Source organism: Carassius auratus, chromosome 17 (assembly GCF_003368295.1).
Source record: "Carassius auratus strain Wakin chromosome 17, ASM336829v1, whole genome shotgun sequence".
Classification (NCBI taxonomy): domain Eukaryota; kingdom Metazoa; phylum Chordata; class Actinopteri; order Cypriniformes; family Cyprinidae; genus Carassius; species Carassius auratus.
Genome location: NC_039259.1, coordinates 8,067,864 through 8,094,188, shown reverse-complemented (window position 1 = coordinate 8,094,188; position 26,325 = coordinate 8,067,864). Strand labels below are relative to the sequence as shown.

The following is a 26,325-nucleotide window of genomic DNA, read 5'->3' as shown; positions in this document are numbered from 1 at the left end:
AATGCATAAATGTAATAATTCCTTATATTGTATAGGGCTTTTCTGGGCACTCAAAGTGCTTTACATAGAAGGGGGTAATCTCTTCTACCACCACCAGTATGCTGCATCCACCTGGATGATGCGACGGCAGCCATATTGCACCAGAACGCCCACCACACACTAGATTATTGGTGGAGAGGAGACAAAGTGATGAAGCCAGTCTGTGTATGGGGATGGTTAGGAGGCCATGATGGTCAGAGGCAGTGGGTGAATTTGGCTAGCCAATGAATGTTTATTTTAGATCTGTGTGGCAGCAGCAATATAGTAAATAAATCAATAGATCCACTGCTGTCTCGCCTCCTCTGAGGCTGGGACTGTAAATATTGTTCTGTGCTCATCTGTGCAGCCAACGACAGAACAGTTAGCATGTTTTGCTCAAACTTTCGCCAAGGCATTAGAGCTGGTACACCATTGTTGTTTGCGAAATGAAAAAAATAATGGTGCCGTTTGTGGAAACTTGTAGATTATAGGGCGGTGATATTTTAATGAGATCCCTTTGCAACCTAACCAGGGGAGCTAAATCAGATGTGTTGTTTTTTTCTATAATTACTTAATAGTCTTTCGTTTGCATGTTTTGAATCAAAGTTTTATTCTATCTTTTGTGGTTAAAAGTTCTTAGGTGAAGCAAAAGCAGCCAACAAGTAGCCTATACTCAACACCTCTGGGAACTTCTTTAAGATTGTTGGAAAACCATTTCAGGTGATTACCTCATGGGGCTGAGTGAGCGAACGCCAAGAGTGTCATCAAAGTAACAGGTGGCTACTTTGAAGAATCAAAAATATAAAACATTTTCAGTGTTATTTAAGTTGTGTTGACTAGGCTTCATAATTCCAATTCAAATGTCTTCAGTATTAACATACAGTGTTTAAAAAATAATAAAAATAAAGAAATCCCACTGAAGGACAAGATGTGTCCAAACGTTTGTCTGGGATAGACAGACAGACAAGCTGGTTGGTTTTTTAAAGGCATAGCTATATCCATATATATATATATATTTTCTTAAACTTGCATATTAAAATATTACAATGGTCATCATACGTCAAAATGATTTTGTTAGCTGTGAGATGCTGATAATTGATTTGATTGGTTAAGTGTGGCCTAGTATCTTCACATGTTCGAATTATTTATGACCATACTTCCACGTAATTGTCTAATACATCTGACTCTTGTGCATCTTCATTGTTTTGACCAGCAGGGTTCTACAAAAACTGCAGTGGGTGTTAAAGATGAACTTGATGGGTCACTTATAGCTTATCAACTCACAAGTGATGCGCTTGAGGGGAAATTACCTAAAGTCTGACTAAAATCATTCAGCTTGCTATAGCTAGACTATAAACATGTATCATGACTGTCTATGTCAGCACATTTCTGCTCTCACTTTCACTTCACATCAAACTGAATCTTAAAACAGAATCAGTATGACACTTCACAACTCATATAAAGAAAACCATTCTTTTTACATATCTGGCTTTGTCATGCTGTGAGAAGCTTTGGCAGCTCCATTGTCTGGTTAATGTTCTAAATGAGTAAATATTTATGCAGAAATCCATAGTGTTTGCCACCACAGATTCCAGATCAGCTACTGGGCAGATGCAACTTCTTCATGGCCATTATGGAAACGTATGTCATTCTGTTGGTCTGTAAGCTATCCCATGTAAACAATGACATTCCTCAGTCTGAGAGTTGTGTTTGAGTGTTTCCCATCAGGGGTGAACACAGGGACGTTCTACACATCCTCTAGCCCTTGCATGTTTGTTTATTTAATATCCTTGCAAACTTCATTGCAAAAATCTGATTAATCCTCATGAGTCTGAGTTTATATATAATTGGGACATGTGGCATTACATTTAGTTGGGCAATAAATAAAAAAATAAAGCCTATGTTTAGACCAACTGGCTGCCATTTCTTTCATTTGAACATCACAGCTATCTACATTTACTGTTGGGATAAAAGATATTTTTACCAGCTGTCTGATAGATTAGATTGTTTAGATATTATTCAAATGTATTATTATGTTTATGGAAAAAAGTCATAATTACAAAAGAACAAATATGTAAATAAAACATTATACTAGTATGTTTTGCCAAAAATAAAATGCTATTTTAGTCTCTCTGCTTCAGGATGTTTTCTCTCGATTGCTAACACATTATAACTGATTCAGTTGGCCTAATTTTCCAAACCACTCATACAGTTCTCGAAACAAAGACACATTTCTCAAAACTTTTTACACATTTCACCTGTTTGCACACACGCTCAGTCTTCTCTGCAAAACTTTACACAAAAACGCCATCATTTTGCACAGGTTTAACCATGTTCTCATTTTAGAAAACACAAACACAATATACCTCAAGAATCACAAAATGAACTCATACAGCACATATTTCTCCATGTGTGAACATTCAGTAGCTAAACCGATGACACACCAGTCAGAATCTCAAGATGATATGAAAATGACCACAAGTGATTATGTGTTTTGGAAAAGGGATCCAAATGGGAGACAAGAGCAATAGAAGGAGAAAATGAAAAGAAAGGAATGAGTTCAAATGTCATTTATTTTGATGAAATATAAAGTATTGTAGTTGACCATGTTCTTGTGCATGGAATGATCATAAGGAAAGGTGGCCTGCAGGATCATCTACAGGGTTTTACACTACTTACACATTACAATTATAGTACATAGTAGCAGTATTTCAGATGAGAGAACTTTCACTACTCTTTGTGCTTTAAATACTGTACCACACACTCTCAAACTCGTAACTGCTGAACTGATTTGTAGCCGAGTACAAGCCTTGTTTTTAAAATTGTGTCTAAGCAATCGTAAAAAAAACTGTAAGCACCTAAGTGTCTGCACACCTGATGGCCGTGTTTGATCAATAGGTTCATATGTCTAGTATTTTGGAAATCAGTCTTGAAATGGCAAAGAAGTGACATTATGTTTCGGTTTCCAATGTCGAGAAATGTGTTAAGTGGTTTGCAAAAAATGTGTGAAATGTTTTGCAAAAAGTGTGGGGCTGAGAATGTGCTTCTAGTTGTGCAGATCTGGGCTGAGGTTTTGCTCTTTGAGTGCAAGGGTTCACTAGCTGTGTGTTATTTAACATTTTAGTGTGTTAGCAATCACGTGTAAACGGTGTAAAAAGGTCTAAACTTAATCAGTGGTTTTCAACATCAGTAACAAATGAAGAAATTAAAACAAACTTGAAAGGTGGAATCCTACAAATAGATAACAAATAGGGACAGTTTTAGTCTAATGATACATTTCCATGATACAATTCCCATTCGTGTTGTACTGGGAATGATGAGTTATCAAGTAAGATAATATAAACCTCCTCCTATGAGAAGCTACAAATGTAAAAGGATAGGAGGTGTACAGTAGCAGCAGTCTGCAGAGAAAATCAAATTGTGAAATGCAGGGACGAGCCAGACTATAAGCAATATAATGCTGCAACTGCAGAGGAGACCACAGTGCAGCATACAGGGGCTGTGAAATTCATAAACAAGACGATGTGAAAGTGAAAGTGAAAAAAAGGAGAGATAAAGAACAAAGTAACCAACTATATGCAATATGCAGTAAAAGAAAACATCAAAAGAACCAACAAAATTTTCACACGAATGTGTAAGTGTCAGACAAGGTAATGTTAGTGGAAAATTCTCAAAACTACTTGTACAACCTCCACATCATCTACTCATTATACACATCATAAAACCAGTTTCACATTCTTTTAACAAGTTGTGATTGCTTTTGTACATTCGTGCAATTGATTATGCACATTTATCTGCGGTTTCCTACATTATCAGTTGCTAATGTCATGTCGCTCAAAATGTATTATACAGTTTTCTGTGCAATAGTCGTACCCCTTCAAAACATCTAGTCTTTAGTTCATCGTATAAGTCATTAAATGCAAAATGGTTAATCTTTGTCATAAACAATCTTTGCCATGGTTAAGTTGTCATAAACAGCCAAGCATAAACTTTTTTTTTTTTTTTACAAATTATTATTAGAATTTTTGTCAGTTTGGCATGAATTGTGCAAGTAACTCTTTACTACTGTAATGAAGAAAATGTAGATGATAAACCAATGATAAACCATTTCTCTAAAATAGCTCAAAGGTTCATCTCATGAATTTTCAGTTGGAAAGCTTATACTGTATAGACAGAGGACAACACAAGAGTTACAAATTCAGAAAATTGACTTATTTTCATCATTGTGCCCATATTTCTTTTTCCTTTTCTATATCACAAAGGCATTGTAAACGTTTTAAAAATGTTTTTTTTTTTTGGGGGGGGGGGGGGGGGGTGGTCAGACCACTAGTAAAAGTGTAACTGGGAATTCTATCCAGTCTCTTTCAGTCAATACCCCACATACAGTAATATGTAAATTTGTACTTTTGAAATGGGTATTTGACTTTCTTATCCATAAACTATGACACAAGGACTCGTTCTGACATGTTCATTGATATTTAATTTTGAGAGATGAACTAAGGATTCTGAGCAAGAGACTGGTTTTTGCAGGTAATGCATGGTGTTTTGCTATTTGTACGAGTTGTTTTGAGAAATGCACTTACTGTTTTGCAAATCTCAAGGAAGATTCGAGAAATGTACCAAAGCGACTGAGAAAAACTGTAATGACAATAGTAGAGTCAGCAGCAGGATTTTTAAACTTTGCGGATGTGTCAGAGGAAAGCATTCATAAAGAGGTCCAGAAATGAAGAAGCATCTCAGAATTGATAAATGATGCCAATAAGCATCTTACAATATCGGGAGTATTTATGCTAATGGACGAGAATTGAAGTTTAATAAATCAGATGTCTACAAGAAACATGGTTACAACCAAAACATGATTTTTTAAATTAAAGGATAATGTTATTAGAAAAGATAGGAAGCGTGGTAGAAGAGGTGGCGTGATTACATTTATTACAGAATTGAACATATAGAGATCAAAGTATGTCAAAATAATTGAAATGTATTGCTGTGGAAATATAGGGAAGAAAGTACGTTTGTTAGTGTTACTGAGGATCTGCAAATCATTCGCCATCATTCTCAGTCATCTCTCCTTACACCGTGTCTACAACAGACGTGACAGTTAACGTGTTGTGTAGCGCATATTAGGTATAATGTTAGGAATCATTAGTTGTTTTCCCTTACCAGGAAATTTTAAAAGAGAGGCCACAACTTGCTGAAATGAAAAGACTCCTACACTTATTTTTGATTTGTAAAATGTCCCGTGACTGAAAATGCTTTTCAAAAGAAAACCCAACACTTCACTTCGGGTGTGTGTTCACTGCTGTGTATGTGCACTTTGGATAGATTAAATGCAGAGCACGAATTCTGAGTATGGATCACCATACTTGGCTGAATGTCACATCACTAACTTCACTTAAGGTATCTTCAATTCTTGGGTATAGCTCCTCTGACATGGCTGACCTTGACCCGATCACCATGTACTTCTTCCTGATTGTGGTGTCAGAGATTCGGAGTCGATGATGCCAACTGCTTGCGGAGCACTTCTTGAGACATTTTTTGAAGTACTACTTACCAGATCTCAAAGCCCGCCAGAAGTGGAAGACTAAAAAGAAGGCATTGGAAATCGGAGATGTAGTCTTGATTGTTGATCCCCAACTTCCTTGAGGCCTCCAGGCACAGTCACTCAGGTGTTGCCTGGTGTAGATGGTTGAGTCCGGACAGCCAGTGTAGATGTCAATGGGAAGACCTACACACGAGTTGTGGCCCCGTCTCATCCAGCTTCCATCCCTGCCCAAGGACAACTAAGACAAGAAATCGACCTTTGTTAGATGAGCTAATTCAGTTCTTGAATTCCGGGATGGCTGAACAAAAGGCTCATTGTCTCAAAGTCCTGGATGATTCTGATCAATCAGAGTGTTCAGCGCGGCTTGAATTAAATCGAGTTGTATCGCAGGTTAGAGAGAGATGCATATTCATATCATTAAATGTATTTCTCTGGTTTAATACATTTCAGAAACCACACACATGTATACCCACAAAGTCTTCAGTAAATCAGACATCACCCAACTCCATTGTGCGCTTCTCTTCAATTAAGAAACCATCACACTCAGTCCTGACAGACTGCCTACTGTGTTTCACACACCCAAAATTAATTCACCAGCGAACCCCTCCATTTCACTACTACAGACACAAGCAAGGAGAATGCACACAAGACACACACAAAATGAACCAGAAAAGACCAGAGGGAAATGGACACAATATAAAGGGAGCGGAGTACCGGAGGACCAAGTAAACACAATTGGACAAACAGGGACTAAACAAGGAGGCATGGGAATTGAAAACGATAAGGCATGTCATGTAAAAGTTCATTTCAGTAATTCAACTCAAATTGTGAAACTCACGTATTAAATAAATTCAATGCAACATGAAGTAGTTTGTCTTTGGTTCCTTTACAGTTTTTTTTCAACTGCTTACATTTTCCAAAGTTTTCAAACTGAAACACCACAGTCAAAATATCACAAACATATTTCAAAAGCAAACATTTGTCTTATGTTGTAAACACCTTTACCATAATGTTATATTTTTGATTATGTGATATACACACTGTTATTCAAAACCTAAAGCTCTTCTTCAAGAAAGCTCACGCGTATATGATTGAATGTAATTGGGAGAGAGCTGATGAATATATAAAGTAAAAACAAAAGCAAAATTGAAACCAAACTTTTTTTTTTGCTCTTTGTGGTTGTAAATGTAGTATTAGTGTACACAGTTTGAAAAGAAAAAAAAAAACATAAAAAATATGTAGTGTTGTAGCATGTAGTGTAAAACCGAACATAATCTGTGTGCTTGCGTGTGGAGATGGTTGGGTGTATCTAGGCTCCATCTCTCCTCCGGGCTGGGTCCGGCCACAATACTTCATCCACGTCACATGCCATATTCTCTCTTGATACCTTACCAAACTGTGACCAATGCAATGCACTGTAGTAAATGAATGCAAGGGTACTACAGTAAAATATATTTATTATAGTATAGGCCTATTGTTTGTTATGGTAAAAAATATATTGTGTACATTAGAACGTGTACATTACATTAGATTGTTACATACCGGTTCTCATTTCTAAAGGTTCGAACTATACCCGCCACAGTAAATCTACTCAGAGTCCAACCTCTCTCATTGTTAAACCATGGTTTATCACATGATCGACTACTGTAGCCCTAATCTCAATAGAGACCACTCTTCTTGTTCCTTGTCCTCCTCAATTTCTGACTCGTCCTCTTCCTCCCCTTGCTCCCCTTCCAACTCCCTTTACTCTAACTCGTCCTCTGGCTCTCCCTCCAACTCCTCTTACTCTGTCTGCATTGTTTGCATCCATTGTCCAAAACCTATTACTTGACCTTTGGCCCATTTATAGGCCACTACTAAAGTTATGATTGGTTGTTGTTAAGTAAAGCAACAAGTGTTTGCACATGTGCGGAGTTAGTGTGAGGCACTGATGAATTAGTGTGCCATTTTGATTGGTTGTGTTTATAAAAGGAAATCAAGAAACTTCCTGTCAGATTTGTGTGTGTTGCATAGGAAATTGTGTGTTGTGAAAAAGTGTTTAACGAAATTGAAAACTGAGTAAAAGGCCAAAAAATTGTGTATGGTTTTGCAGATTTAGTGTTTGGTTCTGGTGTTTGAGTGACAGGTTTTAGAAATTGCGTGACAAGTAATAATTTTGTTTGTAAGCAGTTAAAAAAAACTGTAATTGTGATGATTTTGTCTCACATTTAACAAAAATCCCACAAATTCACTATCTCAACAAATTAGAATATTTCAGAAGACCAATAAAAAAAAAACATTTTTAGTGAATTGTTGGCCTTCTGGAAAGTATATTTATTTACTGTACATGTACTCAATACTTGGTAGGGACTCGTTTGGCTTTAATTACTGCCTCAATTCGGCGTGGCATGGAGGTGATCAGTTTGTGGCACTGCTGAGGTGCTATGAAAGCCAAGGATTCTTTGACAGTGGCCTTCAGCTCATTTGCATTTCTTGTTTCTCATCTTCCTCTTCACAATACACCATCAATTCTCTATGACGTTCTGGTCTGGTGAGTTTGCTGGCCAGTCAAGCACACCAACACCATGGTAATTTAACCAACTTTTGGTGCTTTGGGCAGTTGCCAAATCCTGCTGGAAAATGAAATCAGGATCTTCATAAAGCTGGTCAATAGAAAGAAACATGAATTCCTACAAAATGTCTTGGTAAACAGGTGCAGTGACTTTGGTCTTCAAAAAAACACAATGGACCAACACCAGCAGATGACATTGCAGCCCAAATCATCACAGACTGTGGAAACTCAACACTGGACTTCAAGCAACTTGGGCTAGGAGCTAAAATTACGGTTAACACGTTTTCATTGGGCGTCTTTAGTAAATCCTGATAGTAGTTTTTTTTTTTAATTGACAAAAGGGGTTTGTGCTGGTGCAAGCTGTTAGTAAATCAGCAAAACAACAAGGTGACAAACATGATAAAAAATATAAATCATTAAATGTGTCAGACTATGGATTGCTTCATGAATTTTTCAAAAACATTATACTTGCTATTGTGCAATAGTCAACATTCACTCAATATACTCTCAGGATGAGTGCTGCTATGACTAGACCTAAACCATATAAATCTAAAAAAGGTCATTGTTAGACAGTAAGAGCTGATGAAGAACAACAGTCATCTAATTGATTCTTGGAATACAGTAAGAGGTAAAAAAAAATAAAGGAAATTTAGGCAATACAGAGTCTTAAGTTTTTTTATTCAATACCTGCCCCCTCCCCATTGTCTCATTAAGAGTTTTTTAGCACAGGTTTACATTATACAAATTACTTTGACAAGGCTGGATTTTTGATTGACAATGAAAAGGAAAAAAAAAATACAACAAAAAACAACATGCATTTACAGTCATAAGCCAACACTCGGTTCACTTCTCAAGTCAGTCAGACGGCATGAAATGGATTAAATAAACCAACAATTCAATTTAAATTTAAAATCTATGACATAAAATGTATGACTTTTCCATGGTCTCCAGAAAAGAAAAAAAAAATACATTAACATAATTCTGTGGCATATAGCAGTTATCCACATCCACACTAAATGTAATGATTCGGCTGCATATTGGTACATGTCGCACATTCACAGGTCTGATTTCCCTGTCAGTTTGAGGCAAAGCATTAAACCACCACCATCATCATCAATCAGGCTGTTACTGGGGGAATAATAAAACGGGTTTTGCCCTCCAGGTTTATTAGTGTGCAGGTCACTGAAGTACAGTGTGTTGGAGAAATGTGTGACTGGGCATCATTTTAAAGTGCTTCTGATTATTCTTCCAGTTCTAAACTGTGTACAGTCATTGATTGTACATTCACACTAGAGATTCATTCAGTCGCTTTACAGTCCTGTCATTCAGTCTACCGGTCACAAATAACACCAGTTTCTATTTGGTTCTTGCTCCAGAACATTTATAACACTTCCGGCTATTTAGCAAGAGACTTGATTCCTTTGGGTAGCAGAAGCACATTTTGAGCAGACACACTTCACATTAAAGAAGCAGCCCTCAAATACCTTCAGTTACCATACTTTTAGAATCAAAAGCTACACATATTAGGGTAATTTACTTTGACAGATTAAAATGGTATGTTGCACAGTATACAACAATGTTATTTAAATGTAAAGATTATCCAGTCTACACACACGTAATGTAAAATTGTAAACACTCAGTCTGTAAAAATAAATCTTTTCTGACTTTCCTTAATATTAGGATGGTTTTCAAAGCTTTGGATTCTTTATGAAAGCTATGTTGCAATAAGAGACTCATTAAAACTTTGGTGCATTAAAGGAGTTAACAAACACACGCTGAGGCCAGTCACACAAAATGCATTCTGGCACACATCTGCACCACTTTTAGTTGTTTTGCTATGTAAACTTAAGACATCTCAGACCACGATCGCGGAGTTAAAAGGTTTCGTTTCATTCAACTGAAAGCAAAAACATGTCCTGTATGAACAGCCCTTCAGTCGTGACAAAGTTTGAGCGGTGTTTTGTCAAAATCAACACTAGATCCTGATTGAAAAACATCAAAACTAGTCCCTCCTACATTTCTTCTGTATTCTGTTGGCTAGATCAATGGATGATACGGAAAAGAAAAAGTAAATCTTCAGTAATGAAAAATTGAACATAATCATCAAATGTTAAACACAAGGTAGTGTGTGTGCTCAGGTTTAGATTCAAAGGATTGTTTTGATGTGAAAGGCAGACCTGACGTCCCACATTGAAAGCTTCTTTAAAAACATACTGCCGCTCTTAATGATCACGGTCCAAACAGAACATTTAGACATTCAGACAGACAACATTGCGGGTTAACAAACTATATAAAGGTTTAAAGCATTTACAAGGTGTTGATGTGTGTATATTACTTGTATATGTACTGTACGTTGAAATATATACAGTATCTGTGTATGGAAGAAAGGCACTAGAAAACACTGAAGCTGTACGGCCCCCATGCTTTCAGGAAAGTACAAATCTAAAAAATATATTCTATTTGGACGACACTTTTTTTTTTGCAAAATAAACCTGCAAAATATTTTTTAAAAGCCTTACTCCAGAATTAAATTATTACAAAAAGATGCTTTTTAAAAAGAAAATCTGGTTCTATAAGGGTTCCAGTTTATTCAATACAGTTTTGGAAGGTAAATGAAATTTAAATGACATATTCCACCAGACCAAGTTCATTGAGAAGACCGCAAAAAGGCTTCATTCTTTATCGGACCAAGGCCTGGCCGTTTTTAACTAGTATAAAGAGCAGCAAATCAAATCCAGTTGTTAGATGCTCTGCTCTACATATACATACCTGCTAGGGACACTGAAATGATTCAAATACTACAAAATTATCTGTGTATATGCGTCACACTGCTCAACCAGTTTTGCAGGGCCTGATGGGAAGAGTAGTTTCTCTTTTAGAGTCTCACAGAGCTGCAGCCAATCAGAAGCCATGGGTCATGACTCCCGCGAGTCCAGCTTACTGTACTTAACCCGGGTGCACGTCACTGTCCGAAACAGGAATGGCAGCTGGTAGTTTCGAGGCACAATGCCACGTACGTTACTCTCAAAGTACTGGAATGGATAAAACCACCACACACGGGAGAACAGGTTGCCAGTTGAAATTTCCTTTAGAGCCTATAGAACAGCAGAAGAGATTAAATTATGAGTTTCACAGACAAAAAAAAAAAAAAAAAAAGAATGCCAGTTTTCCAGAAATGGCTCAAATGCAGAAGTTACTGGGTAAAGAACGTTATCCATCAGCTGTAGCAAAATTTTGTTCTAGCTGCACATCCTCAGAAACCAACTACTGTCTTGATGAATACAATACAATCAAAAGATCATCCATGTATTCTACAGTAAGTATTCATTTATTTATTTGAGACACATGGTTAAGCATGATTTTTTTTTTTTTATAAATCTTACATGAATTATTAAATCAGCACAAGATGCTTTAATCCAGTAAATAAGGAAAGATTTCCTAGTTAAGTTACAAATGTACCTGCTGATTGGCCATTGTGTGGTACCACCAGAAGAGGCGTGTGGTTATGAAGTAGGCCAACAACACATCTATGGTGTAGTGATCATGAGCCAACAGGATGCAGAAGATCCCGACGGCACTCAGGCACCAGCAGATCCAGGGATACCACCAGAACCTCCGTGGAGAATCTGTTATAATAATAATAATAATAAAATAAATTCTGTATAAAAGTTTGACATTGCAGGCAGACATACCAAAAAACACCTTATCACTAGTATTAAATATGTTTGTGTTAGTAGAATGTTTTTTTTTTTATTTATGTTATGGCCCATCATTTCCACTAGATGGCGAGATCAACCAATCACAACAACATTTAGAGGCTAAAAATCACATTTTTAAAGCATATTTCTACATGATTGTTAATAAATAGGAGTACTCACACTCTTTAATAAAGAGGTATGTTAGTGTCAGCATCACTGTGTGTCCACTGTACAAGTAATCTCCACACAAAGAGTGAGAGCCAGTGATTGACAGGCCACCACCAGCCATCATTTTCATTACCCTCCGTGACTGTGCCTCCCAGTCACCGAAGATCTGGAACACACACAAACGTAGAAGCATTTACAAACTTTGATTCAAAGTAACGGTTTAATCAAAAACAAATATTCTGCCTTTATTGTCTTTTCTAGAGTATGGTTAAAGCTTTCTTATGCTATGAAACCAGAAACCACCCAGTGACCAAAAAAAAAAAACCATCCTCCATTTACAAAACATAGAAGTTGTGCACATTCTTATATGCTTCACCAAGTGTTACAAGCTTCGTGTTAATAGAAGACCAGAAGTATAGGTCATTAGTCACATCATTTCTGCTGCAGCTCTCACTTGTGCATGTGCAGGTTCATATTTAGAAGCATGAATGATATCTGAAACTATGGCACAGTGCAGGATTTTTTGATGTCACATGTTTTTGTTTACCACCAAATATGATTCGAGCACTTGACCCGATTTACACCTGTACTTAGCATTATCCACTTCAGATGGTATGCCCATTCTAGACCAACATTAACTTGCATAAAGGTCTAGTTTCAGTGATGCTACAAGCATTCTCCTCCTTCAACACTTACCTTTGGGGAGCACTTGAAGTGCATGCCTGGCACAGGTAATGTCGTGACGTACATGGTCATGCATCTGTACAAATACAGAGTTCCCACAATAAAAAAGAACCGACGACCGATTATAGACCTGCGAACAGAGAGAAATCAGTCAAAAAATAGCCAGATCATAGGATAGGTCATGTTTATGGATCGCAATGCTGAAGAAAGCATTCTGGACTGTTTATGAGTCACGACAGGACATGACTTAAGTTGTGATTCAGCTGTTCAGGGGTTATAGATAGTGTGTACTATTAAAAGTATTATAGTTATACTATTCTTTTTTTAAAGGAATAGTTCACCCAAAAAATGAAAATCTTGCCACCTTCATGTCATTCCAAAACTGTACAAGTTTCTTTCTTATGTTGAGCACAAAATAAGTTAGTTTGAAGAACCAAACATTTGATGGTCCCCACTGACTTTCATAATAAGGAAAGAAATACTGTGGAAGTCAATGGGGACCTACAACTGTATGATCACCAGTCTTCTTCAAAATATCTTCTTTTATGCTCAACGTGAGAAAGAAACTTGTACAGGTTCGGAACGACATGAGGGTGTGTAAATGACAAAATTTGGGGGAAAACTCTCCCTTTATTGTACAGAAACTAGGAAAGTTCATCGATCAAAACCACTTGAAAAAATGTTTAAGGAACTGACCTGTGTTTAAGCAGAAGCCACTGCATAAACCAGAGTCCCACCAGCAGCATGCCATTGATCTCACAGATGGAAAACGCCCACTCCACACGATCGAACAGATCAAAGAATTTATCCGGCAGGGGTGGAGACTCTTCCTTGGGTGGGACACGTTCGTGCACCACTGAGATCACAACTGTTGTGGTGAGGAAGCAGAACAGAGCGTAAAGGAAGGCCACACCTGTTTTGAACCACTCCGTGGGATACGGCGTGCGCTCCTGCTCAGGCGGCTGTGGGATCAAGATTCGAACTGGCTCTGGATGCAAGCCATTCTTTGGAATGCCGTTGTGGATCTTGCCATTGCTCACACTGCCGTTGGCAAGAGCGATGACAGTGTGACCGTTTTCGTTGTTGTTGTTGTTCTTGTGTGCCTTCATGTGGCTGGTTAAGAGCAAAGTCTTTATGCGTTCCAAAAGATGTCGACCACTGTCCCCTGTGACCAGGGACAAAGGCGAAGCCTTAAAGTCTTCCTCAGACAATCTCAAGAGGGCAGGGCCATCCACGTCCTGGAATGCATCAGTGTACTCCTGCAAGCCTTCGTCGGTCAGCCAATCAGAGACGTCACTGGCTGTCCACAGCCTCACCTCCTTCATATCTTTAGTAAGACTGAGTCGGAGGGCTGTTTCAAGGGGTTTCACTCAGCAGTTTGGTGCCCCGACAGCAGTCATAGTGTCTCTGGGACATTAGAGGAGAGTAGCTGAAAGGTCCAATTTTTCACCCCTCCTCCTGTCCTTGCGGTTGTTAAATTAAGCTGATCTGACTCTGAAGGTTTTTTTTTGCCTGAATCCCTTGTCTGAGTCAGTGTGCACCAATGTATGGCCCTGAAAAGAAAAGTACATACAAGTTAGCTAACAGAGATTTGTTATTACAGAAAAAGTAAGTAATTATTTGCTCTAGCAGCTCTAGTGTGTCATGAGCATACTTCCTGTTCGACAGCATCGGCCAACGACAGTAACTGGACACAACATGCACTTTGTGCGAGTGTGTCAGAGGAATATATAGTTCATATTCATTCTGTTTGTTATAGTGTTTCATAACCATAGCAACTGTAGTTCAGCAGTCCTAGTTAAAAAATAAATAAATGCCCAAACCACACTTGTCTGAATCACCATCTTAATCTACAGTCGTTCTTATGAACTTTTTAGTCAGTACTACTGCAAGTCAGTGTGCATGTTACTTAATTAAAATGAATATTACAACATTAAAATGAAATGGAAAGAAATTAATTTAATTTAATTAAAATGATGCAATCTTCTCTAACACTATTAAAATACTTATACTCAGTCAGTAAGATTATTAAATATTTTTTTTAAAAATCGCTTCAGTAAGGCTTCAGTTATTTGATACATTAAGAAATATAAGTGTAAGAATTCTTAATTTAAAATATTTTCATATAATTTAAAATCAACCATTTTCAGCGGTTACTACTCCAGTCTTCAGGGTCACAGGATCCTTTAGAAATCATTCCAATATGCGGATTTGATGCTCAAGAAACATTTCTTATTAATAAATCAACACATTTGTGTTGCTTAAAATTATTGTGTAAACTCTTATTTACTTTTTTCGAGATTCTTTGAGGAACAGAAAGTTCGAAAGAGAAGAAATAGAAGTCTTTTGTAACTTTAAACATTTCTTTACTGTCAAAGTTTAGTTTTCTTTGCTGAATTAAAGTGTTAATGTTCCTTTTTTATCTTTTGTATATATGCATACACTTGAAAAAAAATACTTGTCAATAGTTCGTAATAATTCAAGGGATGAATCATAATATGTAAGTTCATAAAAGTACAGAAAGGAACATGAATGGGAAAAATACCTCCTGAAGCATCAGAGGGAGGTCACTGCGATGTTATATTCTCACATATTGTTAGGCCCATATTGTTCACTGTAGAGCTGTACAAACTTTATTTAAAAGTCAAAGGCTATGCATGTCGAATCATGAGATGCATAGACATAAGGACAATATTACTTGTTACGTAACAGTTACGCCACACACACACCCTAAATGTCCTGAAATGTGGATTATGACTTCTACCTTCCAAGCTGTAACTTGTAGGAATTTGTAATTGAGCACACAGCAGAATACAAAGAACAAACTTAGACCAAGAGAGAGAGAGAGAGAGAGAGAGAGAGAGAGAGAGAGAGAGAGAGAGAGAGAGAGAGAGAGAGAGAGAGAGAGCGAGAGCGAGAGAGAGAGAGAGATTAAAAGACTGACTCAACACTAGGTTTAGAAGACCTTTGGTTATAAAATCAGCTTAAGGGGGAAATTGCACTTACACGCACCCAAAGCAAAACCAGTAAGCTCAAGAAACAAAGTAAATAGCAACTTGGAAATTATGCCAAATAACCATAGGCCATGTGTCAGATGACCAGCCAACCATTAGCTTTCATCCTTTTAGCAGATCTGTGTTGCTCCTAGAGAAATGACCCGTGGGTAAGAAGCAGTTTAGTTTCCAACAATATTTATTTTTGATTTACTCTACTTTTCTTTTGGTCATGCCTCAACCCTATAACGTCACTAAAACGGTTTTATTTTGGGCTTTTATGATCTCACATTCATCAGCTGCTGTTTCCAATTCCTTATTTCTTGTCAGAAGTTATCTGGTTACAGATTGTGTTAATTAGAAATACAAATATTTTTGATGGAAGTCAACAGCGGCTCCATGACCGATCTTTTTTGCATTCTTAAAGTGTAAAAGTTGAATTTTAACTTACCAAGGCGGTTAAAATTCAACATGATTCTGATAAACAACAAGAGGTCAAGCTGCAAACCATGGCTTCTGAATCTTGGCCGGCCTTTTTTTATTTTTACATTCAGAAGTTAGAAATCAAGGGTCACATTTATACCAAATATACCAGTGTAACTTAAAGGTGCAATAGGTGGTTGTCTTCAGAAATATTTTGGTTATACTGGTTGAAAGTCTCTTCACATCCCAATAGCAATCATTTAGTTAAGTGGTTTAAATTTATTTATATATTCTGTGGAAGGTGTAGGAACAAGAAATGTATGTCCAATCAAAACACTGGGTCTGAGCTTGATCTCTACACAGTGTTCATTGCTCCCTACTCCCTGAGCAGGGGTTTACTTCACTTCAGAACATGGACTGGAATTGGGAACCGCTGATGGAGCCTATTGTATTAATGTGGTCTCTGGTATTCTAGTCTGTGAGCATAAATGTGTTCGGGGGCGTGGCTTTAGACGGCAATTGCAGGGAGGGTGGGACGTTTGCTTTCAGTGCTATCAGGCTAATGTTAGCATTTTCCAAGCTCCAGGGTCACAGATTTCATCTTAACCTACTCAATAAGATTTTCAATAAATCCTCATTTAACACTACTGCTGATACGATCTTTCTTCCTGAAAGTGTGATGTGTGACGATGAAAAAGGGACAGCATTTGATACAGAAAAAAAAAACCAAGCAGATGTTGTGTGAGAACTCCCATGTGGATAAACACAGACGTCAGCATACACAGATGTCAGTACAATAAAAATCAGCATGATCGATGAACTCAGCAACACAATACTAAAGAAATAAAACGGTTTACAAACACAATGCTTTTATTTCTCAGCAGCATAAACCGACAGTCTTCTTTTATCAGACATCAGATATTTTTGATGTCATTCACCATACCGTAGTTTCTAACAGAGCCGTTGAGTTGCTCTTTGAAGGATTGTGGCATCTTCCGAATTTTTCAGTGAATACTACGGTGAATGAGGTCAAGCGAACAGTCTGGGAGGCAGACAAGCCCAAATTGTAGTGCCTTTTAAAAAGACACAATTTTAACTAATATACTTACCATTATCCTTTAAAACATAATATATTTAAAAGTAGGGCTGGGCAATTAATCAAAATACAGTTTCCATTTAGATTTCAAAATCACTCGCTACTCTTGACTGAACGACTTTTGTAGCTTTAATAAGAACATATACATTTAGCGGACACCTATCCAATGTGACTTACAATTGCTATACATGTCAGAGGTCGCACGCCCCTGGAGCAACTAGGGGTTAAGTGTCTTGCTTAGGGACACACTGGTGTCTCACGGTGGATTCCAACCCAGGTCTCTCACACCAAAGGCCTGTGCCTTATCCAACGCGCCAACACCACACGGGAAACAAATAAAATCGAAATCTTACATTAAAGACTAAGCAGTGCGTTTCATTTGTATCTTTTATTTCCCATTTGTCTTCTGCTTTTTTATTCCTGACGGTTTAATTAATTTCAATCAATTTGAGGACTTTTTTTTTTTTTTACCATTTTATTTACCCTAGTATTCTGTTGTAGTATTGGCAACATTGGTATTTCGCTGGCCTCTAAAATTTAGATGTCATGGTAACCTTATTTATAGAAAGCATTTGATCTACATCACTCTCTTTAAATAAATCATGCATATAAAGTTTTGGTCACATAGCCAACGCCTAAATATCATGCTAAATAATCATGGTTAAAGTATTTGACCAAAATAATCATTACCATGATTTTTGTCATTATCGAGCATCGCTATTAAATGCATTTAAACATTCCTGTCCTTTTAAATAATCTGGGACAGAAAAATATAATTATTTGCAAAACCTTAAATAGTGTGCTGACCAAATAAACATTTTTACCCAAAAACAACATTTTTGCAAGACTCAAACTGCATGAAGATTGTATTAAACTAATTGTATGATATGAAATGTAATGCTGTATATGCAAGAGCTATATTAGCTGCTCTCTGTGAGTTTTGATTACCTCTCATTTTACATCTTAAAACAAACATATCCTCTGACACACCTGGCTCAGTTCCTATTCACAAAAGGTGGCAAATATTTACAGAACACCCATATACAAGGACACAACTCATAGACACATGTGCATGCAAGCGAGAGGAAAAGAGATGACTGCAAGCTAGCAATGTGAATAGAAGAGTCATCTGGCCATTGAAGTTCAAGTCAATAATACGGTCCATTCTTTACCAGACAGTCCAACTGATGGAAAGGTGGAAACAGTCATGCGTGTCATTGATGAAACTTTTGTTTAACAGATGACATGCATAACATTCATGAAAAACACACCCGCTAACACAAAAGAAGACCAATATTACATAAAGGCCAATGTATGGCCAAACAGCACACATTGATGTCTTCACTAAATGCAGTTATTCATGCAACAGCACACACACACACACACACACACACACGCCGGTCAATACAAATATAGGACAGCTAAGCACTCTCTCCCTCAGTTTCTAATTATCACATTGTGTGTGTATGGAAGTAAAGCCGCAGTTCTCTTTAAAGTCAGGGCAGGAATAAATAGCTTACCTTTACTCCGATAAAGCACACTAGTTAAATTCGCTGGACACTCTGGTTAATATTTTACATTTTACAGGCAGTTAAATGCATCACGCACATTACAGTGAAAGCCATTTCGAAACCATAATTTCGAAATCATTGTCATTTCAGAATTTTAAATTTGCAATAGTTTTAACTTTGTGGCACCATACTTTTGGCTTTGGTTTAGTTCGAACTATATAATTTAAGTCATTTATGACTCAAAGTTTTTAACTTCCCCAAAAACGGTTAGGTTAGTTACTTAAGGTTTGTGTAAGTAAAAGGTCGCAAAACCTAAAATTGCAGAAGTGGACCAGTCTGAACCAAAATTACACAATAGGGTTATTAATTTTCTCATGTTTTTACTTGTTATCTGAAAACTAAAATCAAAATGACAACATTTTAAAATTCTGATTTAACAGATGACATAAGCAATTTTGCATGTTTGTAACTTTTCTTCTAATTTTGCAAAAGAGCGCAGTAAAGCCCAATGGAACCACCATAATCACTAAGAGAGATTGTCCTTGAGAGCTTCAGTTTCTCTATTTTCCCAAGCTCTAGCAGCAGTTTCTTTAGAGGAGGAATGCAAACTATCTAGAATCTCCAACTGTGTGTGTGGATTTTTCCTTTACGAGATGTTTTCAGTGTCTGTCTCTGTGATTCAGAGATGAAATAAATCGTTTTTGCTCTACCTGCCCTGCATGAGGAAATTACTAGTGGTCGACCAATATGTGTTTGTTGACAGCCGATGCTGATATTTTGGAAAGCAGGGGGGCCGATAGCCTATATAAAAGATGATATATATTTTTAATTATTATTATTAATAATAATAATATAATAAATAATATTAAAGAAATTTGAAATCATTTGACAATGTTTGTGTGTATTGGGAATAATTTCTCAAATAAAGCCATGGTTACCCTCATTTTACATACAGCATAGAGTGAATATGACAAATATGACAGAGGGCAAATGCATAAAGTGCAGCATAATTTGAAATCACGAGTTTAAAATTTAAAGCCTTCAATTCACACGGACCGACCGCCACACAGAAAACACGCGATCATGCTTGATAAAAATATTGACAGAAATATTTACAGCACAGATTAATTCATCAGCACTTCCAAGACATCAACAGTGTTTTGGTGATCTCCTTGCCACCCTGCTCTACATCTACAGCCTACATCCTCCTCACAGACGTGCACCTTTACATAGCACTGTAAGCCTCAATACACCACAGATGCTATTTTTGTTGAGTTTATTTTATTTATGCATTAGGCAGACACTTTTATCCGATGCGACTTACAGTATAGGTTTACAATATACGTGTTCCCTTGGAACCAAACCCATGGCCTTAGTGTTGCTCTACCAGATACAGCAACGCAGCTTGAACAGCTGACGCCAGTGGGATTTTTGTTTTCTATATATATTTATATATATACAGAGAGAGAAAGTGATTTATTTAAAGTTTGGATTCAGTTAAAGGGATAGATCACCCAGAAATATATATTTCCTCATCATTTACTCCCCCTCAAGACATCCCAAACCTGTATGAATAAGTTTCTGTGGAAGAATATTTTGGAAGAAATATTTTTGTTTCAACTATCAATGGGGTCCAACAAAACACTGACTTATTTTATGGACAGATAAATATAAAATACATTTATAAATGAAACACAGAGATATTTCCATAGAAGAATGAATAACCTACAGCAAACTGATGTTTGGGAATGAATGGAATGGGGTTTCCGAAGAGAACTGCAGGCAGTTGATGAAAAGCTAATAAATCAAGTCAGTCACAAAAATTTAAAATCATTTTTATGTAAAAAATAATATAATTATTGCATATTTTCATGGTTTACTGCATGTCATGTGACATTACAGAACTATATATTTACAAAAGTATCATTAAAATTTAAATTCCTTCTCTCTCTCTCTCTTTTTTTTAATATAAAGTAAATATGTTTGGTCAAAAGCCAGTTTGGAACAGGTTTGAAAAGTCATTAGGGTGAATAAAAATATAATAAAATATCAAATGAATATTTGGGTGACTATCTATTTAAGAATGAATTACTCCTGACCAGCAATATCTGTAGACTACGCATAAATATCTCCTTAAAGAATTTTTTTTATTTTATTTGTTGCAGAAGTCTATTGAAGGTTTTATGGTTCCCACACCCGGCCTTTGTATGTGGATAATAAAAAGTAGCAGCTGATACTCTTATCAGCAAAACACAGTACTTTCTTTTCCCCAACCTTGAAATGAAATACAATTTAACTGTTGTTATGCAAAACATGTACTCCTCCTTCAGTGTGACTTTGACAAGGTCCTCTTTCAACCAAGCTCCTCCAAACACCTGCGATGCAACCTCGCCTCTGCCCGTTTTACCTCTGCACTTTACTTTTTTTCTTTTTATAATTAACCTTATTAGTATGCATGTTCTCATAACCTTCCCTTAAGCTGAAACTATCTGACCTCTACAGAACTTAGACACCGTCCCAGAAAGCCAACTTTCTCCCCGCAGGTCACACATTCACAATTTACAAACTCAACCACAAAGCACTTCCTTGAATTTAAATTCATTGCCACACATTTCCAAGTTTCTCTTTCTTATTCTCTTTTTCTATTCCACTTTTTCATCCTGCGTTTGGTTTCTCTTAATTTAACTTGCAATACACAATTCATTTGAATAAACATACAACCAGTAACGGTAATATAGAGTAAACCTTTGACAGTTTTTTTTTGTAAACATTTGCTTTGGCTTACACCATTTACTTTGCATTCTGTGCCCAGAGCATACTGAACCACTGAACACAAAAAAACAGGCACATTCATAAACACCGGCACACCGAAACCAAGCTGTCATTAGTGTTTAAAGAGTAAAAGGTCCTTGTAATTCAAAATACAAGAACACATAGCCACAAACCGAGGGGTATTGAGGGCATTTGGGTGATTTATTCAGTCAAAGGCAGATATTAAAAGATCTTTGAGGGCTGATCAGGTCTCCCAAAACATATACTTTAAAGTTGTCATTACCTCATTAAACTCATTCACCCTGTGCTGGTCCTTTAGTCTACACATGTTGTTAATAAGATTAAATTCGGATATTAACTTCCTTATTATGCATTGAGAAGAGTAATCATGTATTTTTATGCATGTGATGTGTAATCAGTGCATTAGAGGGTTAAAAACATGGCTGGAATACTCCAGAGTCTTGCACTTAAAACCAAATCAAAACACCACCTGCCATCTAAACGCACTAACAGAAGCTTGACTAACATTCATACAAATCCGATTGCAAGGTATAGTTGCCGTTTGTTTGCAATGCTCTGGAAGGGTCTATAACAAACGGAAAAAGAGAAACAAACAGATGACTAGAAGACAGAGCCAAGCCAAAGTACCTGAAAATTACTTAAACTTTCCCCACACATATTTACTTTCACTTGTGGTCTTCCACAACAATGGGGGCCTGCTAATGACTTATGATAATAGTGTCTGCTCAAAAACAAAAAAACAAAACAAAATCCCATGTTCCATGAATGCAAGGTCCTGCTTGTCTGTTGCTATTATGAATGTTGATATTAACCTCGCAGGGATATTAATGATAAAAATACAGACCTCTTCCTATAATTAGACCATGTGACATGTCACTTTAAAGTAGGACAAAATGTATAATAGGAAAAAAAACAGGGACAAGAGGATGTGTGTTGGAGTAAAAAAAGAAAAACAGAGAGATAGAAAGAAAGAGAAACTACTAGAAACATTGATAGAGAAGGGTGGAGCGTGAAAAAGAAACTTAACAGACATATCGTGAAGCCTCCACATCCTCCTGCATTCATTGCAAACCACATGACTCAACGGTTTTAATCTTAGATCACATCTATAAAAAAAAAAAAAGAATTAAAAAAAAAAAACACCTTAAATATGCAGAATAACATTTCTCACCAGAGAGATCATAGTCTAAACTTCCTTCAAGCTCAATTCTGTTGGTGAAATGGAAGCGTGTTGTGATCTCCCTCTTTCCTGCTCTCCTTTCCAGTAATTCGAAACACATTTTAGGCACTCTTGTGCTTCTTTAAACAGAAACAAACTGTAATCTTGGGTCTCAAACTACAGAATCGTGGCCAACACAGAAACCATCAGAGTTCAGATGTTGTTCTCTCCATGCGTCAGAGAAATCAATTAATTTAATCTTTTGGCTTAACACCAACTGTTTTAACACTCCTATCACAGCTATGTTGTTTTATAGCCTTTTGATGGGTCAATATTGTCTTCCAGATATCCTCCATGTAAAACAGAGTACAAGGTCAAGGTCCTCACTGCTGGCAGTAAATTTAGTCTCAACTTTGAAGACACAGCAATAGTTTTGCAGCTCCAGTGGAACCATTTTAATCATTCAGTAATAAATATCTAGAGACAGTCATGGGAGGGTGATAAGGAACTACTACTCAACCGTTTCTGGATTCAGAGTGCCAAAATAAATAAATAAATAAATTCACTGGAAGTCGGGTACAAATAATATTTTGCCTGCCAGTTTCAACAGACCTGGAAGTTTAAGGGAATGGTTCATCTCAAAGTGAATACTTTGTCTTTTTTTGCTGTTACAAACTCTTGACGTTCATTAAAAGCAAAAAATAAACTGTTCATTTTCAGTTTATGGAACAAAGATGAAAAAGAAGTGAATGGGTTTCTAACATCTGCTTTTTTTATTCCACAAAAACAGGAAGATGTAAAGTCATAAAGGTTTGGCACAACGTTAAAACAACGGCTTATAACCACCTAGGTTAATGAGTGTGTGTCTGGGGTGGGGGTGGGAGTTATCTTTGTATACATTTCAGCTACTAATTTTCCAACAACATTTTGGTAAACAGAACAATAACAGTCCGAGCACTGCACACGTGCACGCGCGCGAACAGAAATCGTATTTACTTTAGGGGGTAACCATGGCAACAGCTGCTAGATGGCGTTCCATCGACAAATAGTGAGTGCTGTCTTTATCGTTTTATTGCACAATTACACTTCACAATGTCACGAAAATAGTTAGTGTTTGGTATAAAACGTCTTTAAAGTGGGCAGCGATAACTGCACTAGAGACGCCAAAGTACCATTTGACTCGAGGCATGCGCAGAACATTACAAAATAAATATTTTTAAAGGGACCACTTCAAATTGTTGACAATTTCTCAAAGAGAATTTTGGATGCCTTTAATCGCTCGGTGGCATATTTAGCAAAACATCTGAAATAGGACATGCTACATAAACAACCTCAGAAAGCAACATGTGGGCCACGCAGCCTCTGACAAATAGATCACCCACTTTTTCGCATTAAGACTCATCAGGCTGTCACTAAGTGCTAGGAGTGAGATAAATTGACACGGTTTGTCAACTGGCGCGAGAAAACGGTCATCGTGAATCACGCGCTATTACGACAAATGCTTTCCATTAATACGTGGAAAAAGCTGCCCTTTTCTCCCAGTGTGTCGTGTCATAACGACTCTTTACCTTCAGAAACGACAGAGCTGATGATTAGGCAAGCGATTAAAGAGATTACACAGCAAAGGATCACTCGAATCTGACGTTAGTGGAAAATAAATTCCCCTAGTCCACAGTGAGCGTTCAGAAGAGACCCACAGAGGACTAGTGGACGTCAAAATACAAGAAACGTGTTCTTAGAGAGGCCCTGGTAAGTGGAGATCAACAGCTCCGTTGAGTCCAACTCACCGTGTTGTAATTTTCTCCAAAGAAGATTTGTAGCTAGTATCCGACGCGATCCCGATCCAGGCCAAACCAACACGCCTCTTCTGACGAGCCTGCTGTCGCTTAAAATATCCCCGTCAGAAGTGTGTAACTGTTTTGTGGTAGAGTTGTTGGTTTTGGACGCGTATATCAAACTGGTAACGTGTGCGTCAGTGGGCGGATTTATATCAGCTCCTGGATAAAAAAAAAAAAAAAAAAAAAAAAACCGACGAGAGGGGTGGGAGGGGGTATCCCTTCTTGTCCCTCCCATAGACATATAAATAGCTAGACGCCTCATTGGCCGCTCGACCGCACGTCAACGTCGCCGCCATATTGGAGCGGGCAACTCTCTTAACTCTCACATCAGGACAGAAGAAAACATACCTGACTCATCGACAGATTGGACACCTACAAACCATCACACGATAATAAAAACAGATCTCGGGGTGTTATCTTTCACAGGTAAGACTCAGCTGTTCTTCCTCGATGTTTTTTGGTCATTTTTAACATTATGTTGGCAGCTTAATTAACCACAAGTGTCAGACGATTAATAATATCGCTAGCGTAGTTAGCAGAGAAAGCTGAGACTTTATAAGAATTCAAAGTTTAAATGAATTCTTATTACGTTTTAACTTATATTGCCGTTTATATAATAAACGAAATGGTGTTATGAGCACAATATACAGAGTGAGCCCTTTGACTGTCTAGATTAATGATGGAGCTAAAGCTTCTCTCTTTAATTTCACTACCGTTACTTATTTACAAAGATTAAGTGGTTACACTTTAGAATAATGGTCCTTTAGTTAATGTTAGTTAATTCATTAATGAACATGAAAAAACAATGAACAATACATTTATAAGATTAGATTAGATTAGATTAGATTCAACTTTATTGTCACTGCACATGTAGGTACAAAGCAATCTAACCAGAAGTGCAATAAGCAGTAAGTACAGAATAAAGGTCTATAATATGTACAATAACTATACAGGTAAGTATTATGGACATAATTTACAGATATTAAATACTATAAGCACGATATACAGATAGGTGTACTATGAACATACTATACAGATGGGCTATGTAAAAGTGTATGTACACTATAGGCAGAACTATGAACATAATTTACAGTATTGCAATGGACAGTAAAGTGCATAGAAAATATTACAATGTGCAAATGGATTATACAGTGTTCCTGGATGAACAGACAGTAGTGCAAGTAATAACAAGTTACTGTTTTTTGCTTGTTGTGAATAAATAAATAAATCAGAGTGTTGAAGAGGGGGAGGAGTCTATGTGTGGTGTGGGGGGTGTTGAGGGGTGTCAGAGGGCAGAGTTTAGCAAGGAGACAGCTTTAGGGAAAAAGCTGTTCCTGAATCTTGTGGTCCTTGTCCAGAGGCTCCTGAAACGCCTCCCGGAGGGATGGAGGTTAAATATTACTGTATTTATTAATCTTTGTTCATGTTAGTTAATGAAAATACAGTTTTTCATTGTTAGCACAACTTTTGATTTAAATAATGCATTAGTAAATGTTGAATTGAACATCAACTAAGATTAATGAATGCTGCAGAATGATTGTTCTTGCTTAGATCATGTTAACTAAAGTAGTTAACTAATATTAACTAATGGACCGTTATTCAAAAGTGTTACCAATTAAGTTCATCATCACTTGATTATAAGGATTTCATTGCTTTTCATAAAACTGTGAACTGATTCTATGTATTCTTTTTTCTTCCCTTTTAGCCATTTGCAAACAGGACAAGGACAGCCTTAAGGAAAGCTGAGGAAAGCTGTTCTCTGCATTTCCAAGAGACAAGACTATACCTCCCTAGACTAGTGTTGTGTTTGTACTAAACTCAGAGCAGCCCTGAATGAATCGACACAAC

General features: G+C 37.1%; 1 protein-coding gene across 1 annotated transcript; it reads right to left on the bottom strand.

Moving 5' to 3' along the window:
- Positions 1–8,773: 8,773 nt before the first annotated feature.
- LOC113117124 (phosphatidylcholine:ceramide cholinephosphotransferase 1-like) lies at positions 8,774–24,669 on the bottom strand. The gene is made up of 6 exons (XM_026285551.1): positions 24,427–24,669; positions 13,361–14,217; positions 12,677–12,794; positions 11,993–12,146; positions 11,574–11,740; positions 8,774–11,209 (listed from the first exon to the last, which is right to left on the bottom strand). Exons 2-6 carry the CDS (start codon positions 13,987–13,989, stop codon positions 11,030–11,032), a joined length of 1,248 nt encoding a protein of 415 aa, XP_026141336.1. The 5' UTR covers positions 13,990–14,217; positions 24,427–24,669; the 3' UTR covers positions 8,774–11,029.
- Positions 24,670–26,325: the final 1,656 nt, after the last annotated feature.

Bases quoted from the DNA above. Each gene is read 5' to 3' on its own strand.
- LOC113117124 (XM_026285551.1), bottom strand. From the start codon at position 13,989: ATGAAGGAGGTGAGGCTGTGGACAGCCAGTGACGTCTCTGATTGGCTG. The intron at 12,795-13,360 runs GTCAGTTCCTTA...CTCTGTTCGCAG, and splicing joins TGGCTTCTGCTTAAACACAG to GTCTATAATCGGTCGTCGGT. The intron at 11,741-11,992 runs GTGAGTACTCCT...TTATTATAACAG, and splicing joins ATACCTCTTTATTAAAGAGT to ATTCTCCACGGAGGTTCTGG.